This window comes from Chamaea fasciata, unplaced genomic scaffold (assembly GCF_029207755.1).
Source record: "Chamaea fasciata isolate MVZ Bird 193981 ecotype frontalis unplaced genomic scaffold, bChaFas1.0.hap1 SCAF_8, whole genome shotgun sequence".
Lineage (NCBI taxonomy): Eukaryota > Metazoa > Chordata > Aves > Passeriformes > Sylviidae > Chamaea > Chamaea fasciata.
This window is the reverse complement of record NW_027094093.1, coordinates 20,064,406-20,085,750: the sequence shown is the minus strand read 5'-3', so window position 1 is coordinate 20,085,750 and position 21,345 is coordinate 20,064,406. Positions and strand designations below refer to the sequence as shown.

Genomic DNA, 21,345 nt, shown 5'->3' with positions numbered 1-21,345 from the left:
AAATGTTATGAATATTACTTCTCTGGTGTTTATATTAAGCATGTGTGTATAGTCGGTCCAACCCTTGGGAAAAAAAACCTAACAGGAATTCCTTTAAGAATTTATACAGCACAAGGTTGTGATTTTATTCCTCAGAATTCCAGTAGCTCTTTCATAAGTGAGTAATGAATCCAAAAGATAGGAAGTTACTGTGTCTGTCTTCTTTTCTTGAAAACTGGAGAAAGACAGAGGAGAGGATGATTTAGTATTAAATCTCCTGGTGGTTTCTCTTAATTCCTGTGGCGTCCTATACTGAGCTTCTAGTTTGCCTCTATCTGAAAAGAAAAACCAGAAGCTCAGTAATTATTCTGAGTGCATTCGGGAAAATGTAGATGATTTTTATCAAGGGATGCATGGGAAATGGATGTAAATTATGGATATATATCTGTATCCAGCTTATCTATGTGAAGGGTAATGCACTCCCTAAAACCAAGGGTGAAGTGCTGGAATCTACCAAGTGAATTTCCAGCTCAATGTGAACAACACTTTTTGTTACTAAAGAGTCTGTTTGACATGCAGTATTCCCAAGTCACCTGTTGAAGTCTTAATAAAATTTCTTATTATCATTTTTCTGGTGTCTAGTAAGAGAAGAACTTTCCCTGCTACAGATGGGTAAATTGTCCTCTCTCCTTCACTGTCCTGCTAGTTTCCATTAAACTTTTTAAAGCTTTATTATCTTTGAAAATGTGTGAGGTTTTTTCCCCCTGTTTAGATACAATTAGCAAGTATTTTCAGAGAGCTAATGAGAGGCCAGGAAAAGCAGGCAAATGAGCACAATACTTGGTAACAAAAGTTGAAGAAAACCAGATCAAAATTTTGCTTCAGCATCTGTTAATGTAACCAGGGTGTGGTGGTTTGGTGGTGAAATAAGAAATCATGTGTTGAACTGTAAAATATGTAAACCTGGTATCCTAGAGTTAATCTCTTGTACCTTTTGCAGGTGGAGATTTACATTTTACCTTTATATATTTACCTATGGAGTACGGTTCCTGAAAAAGGTAGGCATTTATATTATTATGCTTTCATAACATATCACAGACTTGAAGTCCTGTGCAGGTTTAATATAAAGCACAGGCATAAAGTCTATGTTCATGAGGAGTGAAAATTAAAATTTAATTTGCATTCATAAAATGCTTTGCTACTAACATTGGTAAGGAATATAAGTTCTTATCAATATTTAATGGGGTTTTAAAAGAAAAAAATGGTGCAGCAACATGCCTAATTCACTTGATTACTTTTCTTTATAGGCATTAAGCTAGCAATAAGGCTTACCAAAGTATTAATCTCAATTTCACCACCATCCTTGCTTAAATGCCTCTGACAGATGTGACTTTTTACTAACAAACAAAATACATTAGTGTTTTAGAAGGAAAAATACCTTTTTTTGCCTATTCTTTTTCTAATGTATCATGGAAGCAAGTTTCTGTGGAGTTTCCCATCAATGCTGTGTTTCAGCTGATTTAAAAAGAGAAGGGTATTAAAAGCTTCTAAGCACTCTGACAATAGGTCTGTTAACCCTGCAATAGAGAGTAATACAGATTTGTGATGCAAACTGTTTTTACAGTGTGACTAGTTCTCAGAGCTTCTGTGCAAATCAGGCCATATTTCTGTAAAAACGGTGAAATTCTAGGAGGTGAAATTAAGGGAATGTGGGCACTCAGCTGTGTTCATGTAACTTTTGCTTTGGTCAAAAACTTGGCACAAGAAAATGTATCCAGAATGTCTCTGGTGCTTTGTAAGTAAAAGAGGCTGTACTAATCTTTTTTATGTGTGTTCTTGAGGCTGTCCCAGGTGCAAGGCAACTTGGTGTGAGCAGGAATAATGATGTGCCTGTGTAGGGAGGCACATCAGAGCTCTTCTCAGCTATTTAGCAGTAGTCACCCCCAGGGGAAGTGTGGGTCAGAGCAGCATGCAATTGCACTCTCCCTCTGCCTCCTTGGTCACTGGCATTTTATGTGTGCCTCATCCATTAACATGCCTTATGGTCGCTTGATCCCATAACACTGTTTCAGAGCATGCCCTGCAGTGTGATGGCTAATGCACTGAGGGGATGAAATAGGTCATCATAAACAGGATTTGAAGTCACTTGTGTCATTTCTGATACTTTATGAGAAGAGAGAATCAGTGCAATTGTAGTTAAAGAGTTCAAGTTGACCACCTTCTACCTCAAATATTATTTTCAAAAGCATATTTGGTAATGAGCATTCTTCTCTCTGAGGAAATGGATCAAGGCACCAACTTTGAAAGAGAAGATGAAGCTTTGTTTGTTACTAGCTGCCAGCTTCAGTCTTCTAGACTGTTTTCTAGAGCAGGTTTGAATTATTTGTGACTGCAGAGGGAGTGGGTGGCCCACAAAATCATTTAATGTGAAGCATTCACCTTTCCGTCTAATCCTCATTGCCCTCATTCTTGGCAAAATGGCAAATGCTCGATGTGACTATCCCATCTTAGTTTTCAGATTTCTTAATGAGATGTTTTGCTGCTGAAGGACTGAAGCCAGCATTGACTACAGCATTCTTTGTGTCTTTATAAATCACTAATATTCGATGCGTAAAAGATAAGTAACCAATTATATTTCCACTTTGATCATGTATATGCAAATTCTTCCCTTTCTGAATGAAACTAAGATTTTTCAGCTCTACCATTTGTTTCATTTGCATGTCTACAAAACAATTCTTTGCAGAGCACCACACCAGTGGTGAAGTCAATAAGACATTAAGTTCCAGTGGCATTAAACTGACTGCTTTGCTTATCATTAACATAGGAATGAGATAATGCTTTTGTTCTCCTCAGTAGTATTTGTAGTTAAATAAATGGTGGCTTTGCTCATTAAGAGTTAATGGTCTGACTGTGCTCCAATTAAATGGAAAAAATAACATTATCTTTGGTGATAAAGAAACAGAGCAAAGAGTTCAGGGCTGGCTTGTTTCTTTCTTGCTCATCCTTGGTGCTTAAGCAGTGCCTGTATAATGCTGTAAAATGAAAAATCTTTACAAGCATATGGAAGCAAAGCTTCCAGGTGACATAGATAGACTTTTCACATTTAATTTCCTTCCTTTAATTGCCCATGAGAATTACAAACTCGTAGAAGAGGATGAATTTTCTGTGAGTCTTCTGAAGTCTATACTGAGACTTGGAAACCTGAAGTTGCATGTAGATATTCTACTGGGAAAAGAATTGTCTGCATGGATAAACAAATCTTGCTATTTTTCAAATTTGGTGTTGAAGTAATGCAGATGATACAAGTATGCTGTGGCTATATTTAAAAAACGCTGGGTGCAACAAGCTTCTGTATGTATGCAGCTGATTGAGTGTCCTTCCTAATGAGTCATCCCCTACTGAAGAACTGAGAACTGTCTGGTGGGTAGTTACAGTTTCTAGTGGTACATGTAGCTTGCAAAAGAACAGGGAAAGCCATGTTGAAATGTAAATTTGACTTCAAAAGCCTGCTCAAGGGACTTTAATGTCTGGAAGGCAAATAGAAAATAGCAGGGTAGTATGAAGGAAAAAAACTCTGACAGGTAGAGCTCCACTTCTTCTGTTATGAAAGTTCCTTTTTCTTGAAACTACAGGATATTTCAAATGAAGAAAATGAAGTGCTTATCCTCCTGTGTGCACTAACCACTGAGCCAGTGAGTTTCTGTGTGACAGCAGGTGTTCTGTTAGTGGCCCGCAGTTTCTCTGTGCATGTAGAGAGAAACTGGCTTCGTGCTTTTTTGTGAGAGAGAATGTTGCATTCTGCTGCTTGGCTGAGTTAGCTTATTCTTTGCCTCTTTTTGGAATAAAATAGCAGCAGCGATACATGAGCATGTTACAGCCCAGAGAGAGTAGTGTAGAATTTGTAAATGTCATTTCATATTGCTTGTACTCCAGAATTTTAGAGCCTAAAGTCAGGCCTCCTTCATTTGAAATACAAAAAAAGAAATTGTCAATAAAGTGGTGGCTGACACTGACATTGTTTCCGTATTACAGTTCACCTGTTACTGAGACTGTTAGCCTTCGATGAAGAAAACAATGATTGTTATGCACAGCCACTTCCTAAGACTAAATCGCTCAATTCAAAATGTCCAGTGCTCTAGACAGTTTTGAGTCCTTGAAGCAGTATGACAGACTCGATTTTGTCATAGAAGTTACTCAGTTTTTGGAAAGCTATTTGAAGAACACATTGCATGTTACATCATTTGGAGCAGAAAAAAATGACCTGTGTCAGAATAGTTAGTGTTTCAGTTATTGTTTCCATCTTTTCTTGCCATACCTGCTGCATCTACTTTTTCATTAAACTAATGCTGCTGCATATTTTGTGGAACAGAACAATGCAAGAAATGCAGCATCTTGAAAAAATTCATACCACTGTTTGGATTATGTCTGATCATCTGATTCATAGAATAAGACTCCTTAAAGCAGGCTAATTTTTTTCTGGATTTAGTGCTGAAATACCAAAGCATGAGTTTGGAAAATATCTACCACCTTGGTTTCAATCAGAACTGAAAACAGCACCGTGGCAAAAGCTGGGAAGCAGGGGGTTTACTTCCAGAGTCCTTGGTGTCTCCTTCATTCTTGAATCAATTGAAGCAGGTATTCTGTTGGGCACTTTTTCTGCTCTGGTCCGCATCTGTTGTGATGTTTCCTTCCCACATTGTTCCCAAAAGGTTGTTGTATTATCTGTTACTGAATCTTTGTAATTCCTTTTGTTCAGTCAGCTTATCTGCCCAATGCTGGATAAATATTCTCATTTAAATGAAGAATGCCAGAGGCCACTCTGAAGCCCTTTTAATGCAGTGCTGATATTTGATATTTTACTGTGCTATTAACAGAGGGATAATGTGATACGTAGACAACTAAGGGAGGAAATGAAGCCCGCCTTTGGCAGATTGTGCTTGCTTTAAAATTCATTTGGATTCTCTGGAGGATTTTATTACCTTTTTTATTTTTTACTTGTAAAACCAATTGCTGAGTTTCTGTAAGTGATGAAAATTTTTAAGCTAAAATAATTTTGGATATTAAAATCAAATTATAATCATTTTCCTTTCCGTGAAAGCAGGGCTGAGCATTAGGTTATAAATAAAACAATTCCTAATTCACTGAGTGAGCAAAAAAGAATACCCATGCATTGGAGTGTTTTGAAGAATGCTATTGTGAGAAAGGGGAAATGCCATATTATATATTTAAATAAGCATCGCGAGTGGAAAAGGTTTCCAGAAAGACCATAGTTAGATGCCATCTCATGGAAAAGGAATTTCCAGCACATTCAGATATATCTTCAAAAGAGCATTAAAACTGTTGCGGTATTTGGGAGAGATTAATAGAGTGTTTTGGATGCTTGAGATATAAATCATGAGTCATGCTGTGGGAAAGATCAAAGCTGCTGGAGACGCTTAGTTTTAAACGACTGCAGCACCTCTGTGTACATCAACAAGGAAATGAATGCATTTTGGACAATGAGGCTTTGTAAGACAAGGCAAGTCAGCATAGGAAGTAATTCACTCTGTAAGCTGTTGGAAGTTAAGATAGTAACTGGATCAGGCAAAAGAGCACTATGCTAAGCAAGCTGGCAGAATTTATTTGTGGCTGAAAGGAAACTGAAGGTTTTTGAAAGAAAAAGCAAATGAGAATATCAATAGGATCCTAATTCAGTAATAGGACACTGATGGCAACAGGACTTTGAAATGTAGACAATGGGGACAAATTTTACATAATCATGGGAAGGGAAAGCAACACAGTAATTTAAAAAATACATCTAGAATTGAATTTCACTTTATCTGTTTTGAATCCAGCTGGGGGTATTTAATAACGTCAGAGTAGTAAGTAAATGCTATGTAATCATCAATTTGGCGAGTTGAGCCGGTACTGAGCCATATCCAGCATCTCTACTGCGTGTGCATTATGCTGTCAGTCCGGGCAGTGAAGGAGAGGCTGCCACACCTCATGTCCCCCTGTGGACTGTTTGCTAATTTTCCCTTCAGCACAGTATTCATTTTCCTGGCAGCCCAGCTTTCTGAAAGACTGGAATTTTTTCAGAGTCATACCATAAAAATGGCAGATCTAGAAGAAATACTTCACAAAGTGTTATATTTGGGCATTTTTGTGATAAAAACAGTTTTAATTCATCTCTAAACTAAGGTGGCTCATTCATACCTGTAGCAAAGTATTAGCTCAGCACACTACTGCCATGAGCTTTTCATGCTTTTCTATTCAAATTAATGAAGCAGTCCTGTTTTTCACAGCTAATTAAACCTGAGCAAAGAGTACATGTTTGGATATCAGGACAGGTTATTACTAGTGTAACCGGTGCTTTGTGTTGGCCTTGTTAAGTTGAACTCACTACTGAGGGAATGACTTGGAGGAGGGTAGCTGTATTCTCAAATAAATTAGTAAAACCTGTAGAACAATACGTATTTGTATAGCATAAGTGCTTCAAGTCATTAAGCAGCTCCATTTTATCTTTAAGCAGTAGAGGAAAAATCTTGGCAATAAATAAATACATTATCAATGATCTTTGTGGTTTTTTCTTATGTTCCTTTCTAATGTTACCCTGTCACAGCTCTCAGAGCTTTCTCATTTCTTCTGCCTACTGATTCTCTTGGCTACTGGTTATTGAACAATGCCAGATTAGCATGAGGAAGTACTGCTGTAAATTTGAATCTAATTCAGAGTTTTGCTTCTGTTTTTTAACTGCTTTTACCTCACAGGTAACTTAAGGAGTTTCAACAGGGATTTTTTTCCTGTCCCCAGGAATTGTAGGTTCTGGAAGATGAGGAAGAGAAAGGTTTTTCCTCTTGCCCAATTACTTTAGGTTTTTTTGCTGTGGCACGAATTTACTGTTTATGGTTTTATACTAAAACTTAATACAAATTTGCAATTTATGAAACAAAATCATATGCAATTTATCATAGTTCCCCTGTTCTCATCCCTACCAGCCGGTCTTATTGCTAGTTGTTTTAATAGATCAATTGCAGAAAACTGCATGTCAAAATAGATCCACCAGCAGATGACAAATGGAAACAACAAAAGACTTGTGTCTTCACACTTCCTCCCCAGGAGGGGTAGGTGTAAAACAGAGGGAGCATGAATGTAACATTTTATGTAGGTTTAGACATTTTGGGAAATTAGTTTGGCTGTCTTTGTTTGCTTTAGAGAAAGAAATGTTATTATGGCCACTGACTCAGAATTGAGCAGGAAAAAATTCCTTGCAAACTGTGTTTTTATATTTAAATTAATTAACCTTTCCCCCTTCTGTCTTTTTGGTAGAGGAGAATATAATATGAGAGAGATTCTCTCACTGGGATTTTTTCATTCAGTACTTAGTACTTGTGGCATTATTATATACACCATGAAATGTGATTTTTGAGATGTTCTCTGCAGGGCCAGGAGTTGGACTTGATCCTGATGGGTTCCTTCCAATTCAGCATATTCTGTGATTCTAAGTATTTCAGTTGTAATGACACCTGCAGCCCCGTGGGTGAATTGCCCTGATAGAGTGTACATGCACCTCAAAAAATGCAGTGGTTGTGGGAGTGGAAGATGCTACTTCAATCTGTCCTTACTCGTTGTTGCTTTGAGTTTTGCCTCGTTTCAGCTGTGCTCAGTGACCAAAGTGCTTAGAAATGTGTTCCTGTCCAGTGACCACACACTGGTGTGACTTCTGGCCTGCCTGTTCCAGCAACCTGTCTGAAGGAGTTCTGCTCTCAGTCATTGGGGGGGACTTGGTGGTGTCCCTGTGTTGAGAAGCAGTCAGCTCCTTCCGCCAGGGTTTTAAGTGGCAGTACTGGGGAGTGGGGAGTTTGCTAATGAAAGGTCTTCTTCACCACCTGCCCATAATGGCACCATGTGATTCAAACACATCCGTTCCTCTCTAAGTGTAAATACTGGCCCCGTGAAACTAGAGAAAACCTGTATTTTCTGTAAAAAATTCTGCAGTTGCAGTGACGTTTTAATTTTCAGACTGTCAGGGATGATTTTGAGACCTTGCTACAATGTCCCTATATGGAAGCACAGCAAAACACATCAGTTGGGGCTTTTGTTTGGCTTTTCTCTCTACAGTGTTTTTCTAGTAGGCAGTATAGAGTTCATAAATACCACAATCTTAACATTTGGGTTTAAGCCTGAAATTTTATCTTGGTGCTTACCTAAGTGCGGAGTTGCTCTTACTATTAAAAATTGTCTCCCTCTGTGGACTGCACGCAGTGGCGGAACATGTTATATGTCAGTGAAGCAAGCCACGGTGAATCCTGCAAAGGAAAGCTGCCTAAGGATTTCCAAAACAGCATCAGGAGTACAGTGAGTCTGGTAAACACTTTCCATCAACACGTGGTATTGGAAGGCAGTGGCTGGCAGAATCAGACACATGCACTCCTCAGGCAGAGCAGCCACAGATAGGAACATCATTACAGAAAGTAGGTATGTAATGATGAGTTTAATTATCAACCTCTTTCCTGTATGCCTTTGAGTAACCATAGTATCAGAGCACTGGAAGACCTGGAGCTTTATGAAGCTGCATCCTGTAGGAAAATTAGGAGTAGTCTGAAATCATGCTACTTTGCAATGATCAATAAGTGTTGAAGTGCCCTATTTTATTTTTTTAATGATTTGCTCTTGGGATTTTCCCTGGTCTCTTAAAGGTTTAATTTTATGCAGATCTCCCTCCTACCAAGGTAAGGTTTTCCAAGTAAAATCTTCAGTACTCTCTCTTAACAAACTAATTTCAGGCGTGCAGTTATGTGTTGTCTTTTTAAATAAAGTAATTCCATAAATATCCTCTTAGATGCAAATGCTAGCTAATTGATGTGGTCTGGCATTGTGATCAAAAATAGAGGGCAGCTGTAAAGCTAGTGGGTGTACAGCTGCTTTGCTTTGTCAGAGGGTTATCAGGTATCTGGAGTGCTTGGGCGAATGCGTCCGCTATGTTTTATGCACAATTCTTGCAGTGTAGATTGAAGAACTACAAAATACATTGAATAGTGTTTCTGGGAACTTTAGCCTAGCTCCTGTAATTATGTAGACCTCCAGCTACTCTAAAATGTCATAGCACCACTGGCTACTCAGCTTGCTCATGACCAAATGGCCCTTGAAAGTGGCAAAAGTTTTTAGAAGTTTTGTTTACTACAAAGCAGCTAGCGGGACAAGTGTCAGAGGAAGAAGGTACACAAAAGAGAGCAAATATTTTGATCACTGGGCTTGGTAAGGGGACTGGTAGCTGTCTGGGAGAGGAGGAGGAGGAGATGCTGCAGTCACCAATTTCTCTGTCTGGAGTGTTCTTCAGTTCTTTTCAGCGCATTGCTTTAATCAATAATAGGACCCTTCCAGTTTCTAATTATCAGTTCCTTTTGCCAGCCTCATTTTCCACATAAGCTGTAAGTTGAAAGTAAACTTTTACCCACACAAGACATAAGCTCCAGATCTCTGTACATAGTATTTTTAAAGAGAGAAGTGGATGTGTGTGTGGAGCTTACTCTGCCTTTCCAAATACCATTTTATGTAAATACATCAAAACTTGAATTCATACTTCTTCTAAATCCTTTTTGGGGGGGGGGGGGGGGGGCACACATATATTTTCATTTGAATGTCAAGTGCATTTTCCAGTGATTGTTATTAATCTTGGCCTTTATAAGTTCTTCCATATTTTATGATTTCCCATTAGCAGAAGTATAATTTTTAATTATGTTTGGAAGTCAACAGTGCAGGTTGCTGAGAGGAAAGACTGAGCACTGTTCATTGCAGAAGCATTTTTTCCCCTAAAACCTTTTTTCTATAGACACAAAGCACTAAACTCTAGAGGAAAAAAAAAAAACCAAACCCAACAAAAAAAACAACAAAACCAAAACAGTTCTGCAGAAACTTAAAACAGCTTGCTTAGTCACAATATATGAAAAGAGAACCCCAGGAGGTTCATTGACAATGTGTCATATTGTCTTCACTTCTGTAGTTAGCTATGCCAGGAAATTCCAATGACTGGTTGGATCTGTGAAAATTCTATTCCTGGTGTGAAGCAACTGCATCCTAAATCAAATTACAGTCACTGGAAGGGAGAACATGCACAAATTGATGCTAAATAGTAGCCATGCATTTTGTTGTTTTGCTGAGTTCTCTTTGTTCCCAGCATGGTGTTTTGTCAGAACTCGGTGATCTTGTGGATAGAGGGAAGCATGCATAATTTTGACATGTAGATGACTTGCAGTGGTGCTTGCAGAGTGTCAGTTTATTGCACAGTTCAGCCTGTGCTCTTGGCATCATTGCCTGCTAAGGTTGTGCCTTCAGAGCCTGCTTTGCATGGCCAGAAGAGACTGGAAATTGTCTGATGTGTTTTTTAAATCAGTGAAACTAGTATGAGAAATTCTTTAGTAGTAGATAAACAAATTTTGCAGAGGATAGTAGGAAAAAGCACACATCTTTAGGAAATCAGAGTTTCCAAGACATGATAAATCTGAAGTCCTTGGAGGCCTGGCAGACTTAGTGGAAGATGACAGAAACTTTGAAAAGCTGACTCAGAGAGTTCTGGTTGTTGTAGTTTTACGAATTTTCCGAAAATCAGAAACAATGAGGAAGAGTTTCATTTTCTTTCTGCTGGAGACAAAGAAGCTGCAAAATATTTATGCTTGTGAGACAAGAAAGGTCTCTTTCTCTGACTTGTAAAACAGTGGCTTGTTTTACAACAATTAATACCAAGGAGTTTTTCTGTAGTTAAGAGGAAAAATAATATATTTGTTTGTACATTATATGCAGAAGCAAATATTTTCATGGCTATATATGTTCCTTAAGAGTAAAAAAAAGGCTGCAGTAGTCTACAGTTACGCTGATCTTCACTGAGTCAAATAAGAAGATGGGGAAGGAAGGCCAGGATCATTGACGAGTTTGCATCTAAGAGACTGACTTACTGAAAAATCTCTTGGGTTTACCATACATGGATGGAGTAATTTTAATAGTAGAACGTAGAGCCCTTGGCAGAGGAAAGCAAGGAAGGACACTTTCGGTGTTCCTGGTAATCTAACTTTCTTTCTAATGTCAGCAGCCATCCAGCATACCATGCCAAAGAGGATGCAGGTGTTGCAGGGAAAAAAAAAAAAAAAAAAAAAGAAAATAAAAAAAGACATTGAGCAATTCAATTTACTTTTAAGCAAGTGCTTATTCAACCAAGTATATGTGCAAGAGGAATGTTTATTAATACACTGAAAAAGAAAAGAATTGCCATAATCCCTAGCCATAATTGGGGAAAAATGAGCATTGAGGTACTATTTAATTTAAGCAAGTAGAAATGCACAAAACCAAAACCAACCAACAAAACAAAACCTCACCAAAAAAACCTGCTACTCATCACCCCAAAAACCCTGTTAATTATGGATAAATTGTCCTTCTGCTAATGTTATGAAAGGTGCTGTTTACAAAAAGGCTATCAGTTTCAGTTCCTGGATCATAAAAAATGTGTGAAAAGTGTTAAATGTTACTATATTTTGCAGTGAACAGAAAGCTGGTTGTCTTCTTTGCGGTTGTAGTTGCACTCTTGAACAGATGAGGTGAAAAGCTCGGGATACACCAAGGGGTCTGCCCGTGTGAGCAGGAGCTGCTCTTCTGCCTGGGCTGGGAGAAGGCAGCTGCTGTTGAGGAAAGGAGTGTGGCTGTGTCATGCACTGTACACATGTGTCAGACAGTGAATGTTTGCTCCTGGGGTAAGAGCAAATTACACACAGAGTTTTTGGGGCTAAGTAGATGCTAATGAAGAGGAAATCTCCTGGCCTTACTTTGTACCACTTGTTTTTGTGGAGAAAAAGGACCTGCTGTAACTTGATGGATGTAGGTGCGAATGCTGTGAGACATCTTTGACATCTTTGCCTATATTGGCCCCAAAAGAATGAGATCAGTAAAGCTTTGCTAAAGGTATATATTATCTTGACTGTAAATAATAGTGCTAATTTCTGTTCCACTTAATATTGCTTGTAACTGTCAGAGACAAATGATACAAAATTGTATTCAAACACATTAACCAAGCCAGATAAAAATCTTGGCAGAGTAGTGAACATGTATACAGTGAATGCTCTGTTTTGTTTTACAGGTTCTAAAGCTCTCTAATTTCAAAAGCAACTTAAAACTTTATATTTTTGGACTAAAGATGCCTTACTTTGATTTGCAATGTGCTTTGAACATAAATTTGCTCTAGTGAATTGTGGGGATTCTGTTATGATGTTCCTGGATTTTTACATGTTAGAGTCCGGTAAAAAACAGCAGCCAGATTTCTTTATTTGATGGAAAAGTCAGAAGATGTTTCTTACCTAAGAATTTTGGAAGAACCCCTTTGGGGGCTACACCGTGCCCTCATGGTCATGACTAAATCAGGTGCATAACTGCTCTGTGTGATACTCATAAACAGGAAGTTTTTTATTGTACTGCTTTTTTTTTTCTCCCCTCCATTTACTATCAAAACTGACCTTTCACATACTAGATACTAGCAGCATTTTGAGGAGGACCTGGAGATTTTCACTTCTTAGTGCTTTCTGAAAGCCAGGGGCAAATTAGATGGATTCTCTAGAGAGAAGTGAATGAGGCAATGGAGACAAAACAACCCAAGGTTTCTGGCTAAGCATGCAAACATCAGAGATAATTTTGGAAGGATGTGGAGGGGTTTTGTTGGGTTTTTTTGGTTTTGTTTGTTTGTTTGTTTTGGTTTTGGTTTTTCTGTTGTTTTTTTTTCCAAATCCTCAGTCATTCCCTTGTCTCAAGAGAAGTTTTATTTCTGAAGGAATTCTTTAAAATTACTCTATTTAGTCACAGAGGTGGAGAGGGATTTGATGGACTTTTTAAGAGGTATTCCTGTAAGGGAATTATGGTGATTTGTTCCTTAATTCTGCAAATCTCAACAGATGGAACAGCTGTTTACATCCTCTGACACTCTTCCTCTAGCTCTTCTCTAAAATCCTCCAGGACAAGCATAACCAAAGCGCCCTGCTGCTAAAGCTGTTAAGAGCAACTTAGAGGTGCCAAGGCAAGTCAAGGGGGAGGGGAGACTGGGGAGGAAAGAAGGGTAAGAAGCTGGTGTGGGAGCCCTGCTATTTTAAGCGCTCTTGCCCACAGAGGATCCATTAGGTTTCCAAACAGCTACTCAGAAGCATTTTGTCTGAAATGGCAGCATGGCTTTCTGAGCCTGATGTGGCTCAGAAGGGGTGTATGTTCTACTGTATTAGTCTTTGAGGCTTAGTGCATACATTACATTATTTGTCAGTTGTGATATCCTTTAGGGCTTTGTGGTTATAGGTTCATTAAGTGAGGCCTATTTTATTAAGCAGTCAGCATTTTAATTGCACGTAAGTCTCTGTATCTGTAGCTCCTGCAGCAAGCACCTCTAGGAAGAAGCCTTAAGATGTCATAATATTTGAAAGAAAAAAATATGCTTTTTTTTCTAGGACCTGTAATTTAGGCAGCCAAATAATTGGGTAGGAAGAATCTCTTGTCTTTTGTTGAATATGAAATGAAAGACAGTTATAGCTTTTCAAACCTGGCTAAAACTATGAATTATCCTAGAATATTTGTGTGGATCTAATTTAGGCAGCTGTCAGACAGAAATATTTTAGATTCTTTATATGGTCTTGCAGAGGTGCTGTGGCTGTTTCCAAAGACTTTTTTTTATTGCATGAAATAAGTACAATTTTACTTGTATAGCAAAGTAAATACTGTGGAGACATTTGAACCAATTAATTGGTCCCACGAAGAAGTCATTTATAATGGAGGGAAGGATACATTTGGATGGACTTCCATCATTCTTACAGCACCCATGAGAGAGGCATATCAAAAACTCTTGGAGGTCTGTTAATTCTAATGTTGGTATACCTTTCAGGTTACTGTAGGAATTATTCTTTGCCATTTCAGGAGCGCTGGGGCCATGGGTGTGAAAATTTTATTTTACCTTCTTTTTCATTAAAGGGCATATTCAAAAAAATCATTCCAACCTAGCCTGATTCTCAGCCTGGGGCTTTAACATTCTGCCTAGTGTCCGTTTTCTTGCACTGACGCTCGCCCCTTGTGTTTTGGATGAGCGTGGTATTGTGGTTTGCCTGAGCTGAGCTGCTCCACCTGATGGTGAAAACAAGAACATGCCTTCTCTCAGGCAGTGAGGATTTATTTGAAAAACTGTGATCTAGGGGAAGCACTTAATTCTGTAAGTGTATGCTGTGTGCTGCCTTAATCCAGGAGACTTACTAATGATGTTCTGTCCTCTTTATACTCGAATGTAGAGCAGATAAGGCAATGTAAAGATGAAGGATGGATCCTATATGGAAGAATGCCTATAAATAATGGCACGTGCAAGGAATCTTCTTTAAAATATTTAGGCAGGCTGACGTCAAAATATCCTGTGCTGTTGAGAATATAGTGTGAGTTCTGACCATCCAAGCACAAACTGGTTACTTCCAGTCTGCACTCTTGCAAAAGTGAGGTCATGGGGTACCAGCAAAAACAGGCAAGTTGCTCTAATTCATGCTGTGAAACTCTGAGAAGTCTCCTTGTTCTATTTGATTTTCATAGCCTCGATCAAAAAATACAAGTTCTAAGCTGTTCATATATTTTTGTTCTTTGTTAGTGTTAAATATATACACTTAACATAGCACAAGGTGATGTGTACAGACCTTTGTTTTGCTTTTTCTTTCTTACAGACACCCTGGCTCTGGAACACCAGGCAGTGCTGGAGTGGATATCCATATCAGGTAAAATTTACAGTGCTGTCTGAAAGCAAGCATGACACTTCTTCAGAGCTCTGTTTTTGTTATGGTGGAGCTTTGTGCCAGTATGTTTGTGTGAGTGGGCTACTCAGCATTTCAGAACATTGCTATATTCTTCCCATCTTGCTTGAGTTTAAGATGGGAAAGATGAACATAGCTGTCACACCTGAATTCACCTGAATTCCACATCTAAAATTCCAAAAGCACCAGAGAAGAGTTTGCAGTTAAAGGAATTTAACCTGTCTGGGGTCTTTCTTTTTTCTTTCCTCTTTTTTTCTTTCTTTTTTTTTTTTTTTCTTTTTCTCTTTTTTTCTTTTTTTTTTTTTTTTCCCCCTAAAGAACAGGCAGGGGGGAAAAAAACCAATTGCCTGACTGGAAAGTGTGAAGAAGAGTATTGTCTGAAAGACACATGAATCCCTGTCAGCAGCCCTTGACAGACTGAACAGGACTGTATTTAGATGCTACTCTTCTTGAAGGTTGTGTCTCTGTTGGAAATAGTTCAGTGGAGACAGTTGAGCAGAAATCTTGATGCGAGAAAGGTTGAAGGAATTTGGTCATGTAGCCTCAGAAGAAATAATGACTTAAATTCCACCCAGAGACTGGAGGGTGAACTGAACAACATTAGGGAAGCAGCAGCATTTGAATGAGGGAAGTGCTAAAACTTCAGGTGCAGTTGTTTCTTAGATTGATATAGCTACAGTCACGGTGCCTCTCAGCCCTGTTTCCTACTTTTTTTTTTGTGTTATTACATGCAATAAGTGGTTGGCTGAAAAAAAGGACCATGAAGCTTAATGATTGAAGAACATGTTTACCATACTTACCAGAAGAACAAGGTTGTTTAGAAAGTTGGTTGCAACTTCTAGAGTGGAGGAGCAAAAATTACTATTTCTAATATCATTCTAGTAGTGGTGAGGGTCCAACATAAATTGCCAAATTAAAGTCATTATGAAAATCATTGTCTTGAAGAAAAAAAATGTCTACTGGGTGCTAATCAGGGCTAAGTACTGGATTTTCAATTTGTTCTCTGGGTTTTTTCCATAACTATATAAAATTTCTAATCTTTTGTTTGCTATAACTCCTTTGTAAATTACTCAACAATGCACTGCAGAAATCCAGCTGGACTTTACTGTAGATACAGTCAAATGGATCATTTGGGTGACACCACAGCTGTAAGCACAGGTTAACCTGTTGAGGTTAAGTCTATGGAGAGCTGGAACCTAACATTTGAGCTAAGTTAAACACACTATTGATCCAAGAAGGAATCTGTGACACCTTTAGAATTGCCCTACACTATCACTGTGTATGGCTGTAGAAATTCTAATGCTGTTGTTAATAAAGCAGCTGACAATCTTAACTTTTTACTAGAAATTTTCCCCACAGACTTCCCTTGCAATAATGGGTGTAATAGTTGCAGTTCATTGCAAGCTCTTATTTTCTTTCCCTTTTTTAATTACACATAATTAAAAGTTTGTTGGCAGTCTCTCTAACTCAGAAAAGAGTTATATTGGCCCAAGAAATGGCTTTAAAGGATGGATTTTGAGTTACACATTTTTCATAAAGCATAAGCATATGTCTATATTAAAGTAAAACCCATAGAGTATCTCCTGGGAATCCAAGGACTGGCTTTCAGCTGCAAGGAGCTTGACTGCAAAAGGGAATGGGAATGAAAGGTGCAACTGAAATACCTCTTGCCAATGGAAGCAGCTCATACCCTGCTTGGGTGCATAGTTGTGCCAGTGCAAGCTGCTCTAGAAATGATTTATCTCATCCCTTGGTAGATGCCCTCAGGACCCACTTCTTTGCCAGTGTCTCTGTCTGTCACTGCCATGGAAGACTTGACTATCATTGAGGCACTTTTGCATGGAGATTAGAGTAGCTCCGAGGACTGCCTTTCTTAGGCTGAGGGTCAAAGAGTTTGTGTGCCACCAGTTACCTTCTTTGAAGTTACTCCAGGTTGGTTTGGGCTGTGCATTATTATTTTTTATTTCTTTTACTTTGAAACAACTCTGTAACCATGTTGTATATCAGGCAAGAAGCTTGGATAAATTTATTTTATTTTCTTCTTTCCAAATGTTAATATGTGCCCAGAAAATGGTTAAATTCTCCTAAAGTAGGCATTTTTATTATAACGAGCCCTGCTCAAAGCCCACATTTTCATCATGAGCAGATGACATTATGTACTAGCATTACTTTTTTTCTAGTCTGCTCTAGCATTGTATTTTTGCTATGCTTTAAACCCACATTACTGATATACAGCAATATGTTTCAACTTTCAAAACAGACTTAGAAATACTCAGAATTTAGTTTGCTCTGGGTTCCAAAAGGACAACATAATTTTTGGTATTACAGTATTGTCAGGGCTAAAACATTAGATGAGAGTATTTTGGGGAGCTTTATTTTTCCAGTGCTATCAAAGTTTGAAAGAGGCAACCATAATAATTTTTTTCACATAGGATGATTGTGTATAATTCAATAATCCCCTGTGATTAAGCATGTCTCCTATAGACCACAGCTGCCTGTAATGTCAGTTAGACTCTATTAACCTTTTCTCATCTCCACCTTTCAGCCACTGATGCCTGACCTTCATTACTACTATATAGTTGAATTGTCATTCTACTGGTCCTTAATGTTTTCTCAATTCATTGACGTCAAAAGAAAGGTAAGAACAATGAGACTAAAAACGCCTAAAGCTTTAAGCTTTAACATATCATTCTTTACTTGAGGAATACCTGTGTGCAGTGAACTGGAAATACAGTTCTTTCTAGTGTTCAACTCTTGCAGATACTAATCACTGAGAAACTGCAACTATCTTACTCCGTTCCTTGTTGCTATAGTGTGAGGTTTTTCTGCACATGGAAAGAAGAGCCTGGAGAAAATACTGAAGGGCGAAAAGCAGAAGCCAAAAAGAACCTTCTGCTTTCATGCAGTGGTTTCAATGGAGTTGAACAGGTAATATCTGGTAGATGTACTGTTTCTTCTAAGAGTTAAACAATGAAATACGAAGAAGAGGGCAAGACTGCCTCATAAATTCACAGTATCACTTTGTGAGATAAGATCTATGAGGGCTTTCAGTTTTTTCTACAAAAGGATAGCAAAATAATTTAATATTAAAAAGTTATGTTGCATTTAATTTTTACCCTTACAGTCATGTAGCTGAGCATTGCTGTTAGAGGATTGTTAATTAAAAAGAACAAGACTCTGTCCAAATAGATATATTTTTCTATTCAAGCAGCACAACAGTTACTCTGTAATAACAGTCCGTTGAGCTATTCTTGCAGGGGCTTTAATTTTTCCATATTAGTTTTTTTAAATATTTGAAAGGACTTTATGGTATCTTTATGTGCTTCCTTCAGCTGTCATTTAAATAAATTATTGTAGATGCTATGCTAATGAAAAAATCCTGTTTATTAGAATTTTAGCAGGAGAATAACTCTGAAAAGAGTAAATGAAGGATGCAGTATGACCTGAATAAACTTACCTGTCATTTAGAATCACAGTGTATTCCTGGGAGTCCTATGCCAGAGTTACCTTTATAGAAACACACTCCTCTCTTTGGATTTCCAGATTGTTCCAGAAGTAGAAATCTCAAGAAAGCATCCACAAAATTTAAATCGATTTTGGAGAGTAATTGTAAATAGAACAACCAATTTATGCTGAATACATATAAATCCCTTGCTTGCGTTGTCTGTAGATGCTAAACATTCTGTTAATCATGAGCTTGAAATGAGTATAACTTCCCTGTTTCACAAACTGAGATAGAGAGGAACAATGCTTAAGGGAGCTGTATGATAGTGGAGATGAATTTAAATCAAGAGTAATATTGACTAATATATTAAGCTGCAGGATCCAAGCCTGTTTCTTACTTATATATAAATGACTTGTACTTGTTATCAGAAAAGCTTTAGGGCAACCTGCTGTGGAAATAGGATGGGACATGGAGATGGGTAAGTGGATCGCTAACAGCCAAGTAACAGTCCACTTGAACCCAGAGGACCAGATCCAAGTAGCATCCTAGGCACCTGCTGTGTCTGAGAATGTGCAGTGTCCAGCTGAGAGCAGGAGCACAACATCTGCAATGCAATGATAGCAAGTCAAAAGGCTTTCATTATCAGCACCCAGCAGGGAGCAGTGGAGATGTCGTATTTGTAAATAACCTATTAGATCACTCACTGGTTTGGACTGTGGAGACAGCTCTTTTTGTAGTGTAAGCAAAATTGATAACGAGGAAGATCGGATTGGAGAATTGCAGCTGTGCCCTGGTGTCGCACAGTAAAACTATTTGGAGTGCAAGCTGCCAAGGAAACCCACTGAGTTGAAAAATGTTAGTACTAAAGACTTAAAATAGTTGACAAAAAGGAGTACAAGCTTGCCAGAGACACCAGTTCGTGCAACACAATAGTAGTTCTCTTTTAAAAGAATGCTTTGTTTAAAAAAATGTGGAAACCTTGTAATGCACCCAGTATGCAATGTGTGGAATGGTGCCCATATGAAATAGAGATCTGTTTGACAGGAAGCAGGAAATTTCCCAGCTAATATCAGGTGCTATTGTAATATTTCACAATTGGCTTGTATGGAGCAGATTAACAGTTCTTAACCTGAGTGAGCTGTTGATGTTTTCATGTTACAGTAAAAGGAATATTTTTATCTAAGTCTTGGTTATCTTTTTAAATACTTTAAATTCAGCAGTGGCTGTACTTTAAAAGTATATAAAAATACTTTAAAATCAATACAGCGGCTGTGTTGTATTCTGGGATGGTCAGAAGTGCCCAGGCAGTCTTGTGCACTGCAGTTCGGCCAAGAGCTTTTTTGCATGTAGTTAGGTTTGTCTGAAGGAGAGGTGCAGTGTGTCCTTGCTGGAAGCAGCAGCCCTCAGCACTGGCCTAACTCCAGCACTGATCTTTTACGTACTGTAGATCAAGAGAAATATACTTGCTGTTTTCCATCTCCACTTTATTCTTCTCTGACAGCAAACTGATGACTTCAAAAATTACTTCCAGGGTTTTTTTGACTTTGAAATACTTGTTTATCTTTATTTAGGTGTTACAAATTCCACCAGATTGTCTTTGCCTGACTGGAGGTGTGAGCAAACTAGGCCATTGCACAAACCTGCTATTGGCATTAAGTCAGTGAACTGTGTGTATCCGCTTCTACAGTTTAATAATGGCATGCTTTTAGATTCATAAATACCTACTATGTTGCTGTAATGATATTCTCCCTTAAGGGGAGAATTTTCAAAGACTGAAACCTAGTATGAATTGGTGTTTTATCATCTTTTTCCAGCTTCCCATGCTCTTGTTTTGTAAAATACTGAAGAAACATTATGGAAGTTTGTTACTTTCACAAGCACCTCACTTTACAAGCAGTGAGGCTTATTTACATGCTTTCTGGATACCTGATGTATTGTTTAATAGAAAAATACTTGACAGGTACATTTAAGGAATGTATAAGATTTCTACTCAGTGTTTTAACAGGTTTGTTAAAGGTCTAGGAGACCGTTCTGTGTATTCACACCTTTTATTTCCAAGCATTTGGCAATTCCTAGGGCTTCTGTGCTTTACATTTTTTTTAAAAAAATGACAGTTCACTCATTCCAAGAATAAAATGATCTGTAGCTACTAATTTTCTTGGATACCGAATTTTGATTCTTGAAAATTTGCCCTATACTTTGCTAAATTGGGATACTAGATTGATTTCTTCAAAGAGACTTTTTGTGGTAAAGAAAGACACACAGAATTGATTTCTTTTGTTTCAGTGGAAGCAGTTTAGATGTTTTTGCATGTTTTGCAGACCTTTCCCTTTCCTTGTTGATCTGTAATATCAGCCGTGAAGGTGATATTATGTCCTTCAGTGGCACTAAGGCTCTATGAACACTTGGCAGTTCCATGAGTGAGTGTGACATGTTAAACAATGTGGGTGGCAGAGGCCTTAATTCCAGAGGGCTTGTCTACAAGTTGAGACCCACAGGGTTTCTCTGCTGTCTGCCCCGTGTTCTTCCCATTGGTGGTGTCTAGAATAAGTTCTTTCTTCTATTCGTAGCTACAGATTTTCTTAACACAAGCACATGACATTTTCCAGTAGTTACAACTGGAGGCTATGAATCTTCTGTAAATAAATCTTTCATAAACATGCATATGATTTGAAATACATTAACTAAAAAAAAACCCCAAAATTAAAAACCTCGTTCCTGTACAGCTGCTCTTCCATCAGATGTGGGTGCAAGTGCTGGAGTAAGCTGGGAACACAGGTATCATTTGGCATCTATGTGTTCATTACCCTTGTGTGAGACAAAAATCTTCATTAACCTTGTGTATAAATAAAATCCAACAGGTAGCATCCTCAGAGCATAGTATTAATTAATGACTTAAAGAAATGTCACAAACAGGAAAGAAACAATCCCAATAACAAAGCAGTCTTATTTGTATCATTGCACCTTCTTTTCCAACAGTTTTCCATAGGTCAGTCCAGCACTTCTGTTTCAGAGGTGGCAGAGTCAAGTAACTGTCTCTTTTAAGAAACGTTATTACAGGAGTTCCCCAGACAACATTTCCTTAAGAAGACTCATGTAAATGCAGAAGACTGCTGCCCAAGAACATTAGGATTGCTTAGG

General features: G+C 38.1%; 1 protein-coding gene across 2 annotated transcripts in view; it reads left to right on the top strand.

Moving 5' to 3' along the window:
- The window catches only part of CERS6 (ceramide synthase 6), a 96,751-nt gene that overhangs the window by 49,180 nt on the left and 26,226 nt on the right, over window positions 1–21,345 (top strand). For both annotated transcript variants that reach the window (XM_066190001.1, XM_066190000.1), the window contains exons 4-6: window positions 980–1,037; window positions 14,673–14,723; window positions 17,305–17,397. In XM_066190001.1, coding sequence (XP_066046098.1) covers window positions 980–1,037; window positions 14,673–14,723; window positions 17,305–17,397 — 202 coding nt within the window. The remainder of the gene's footprint in view (window positions 1–979; window positions 1,038–14,672; window positions 14,724–17,304; window positions 17,398–21,345) is intronic.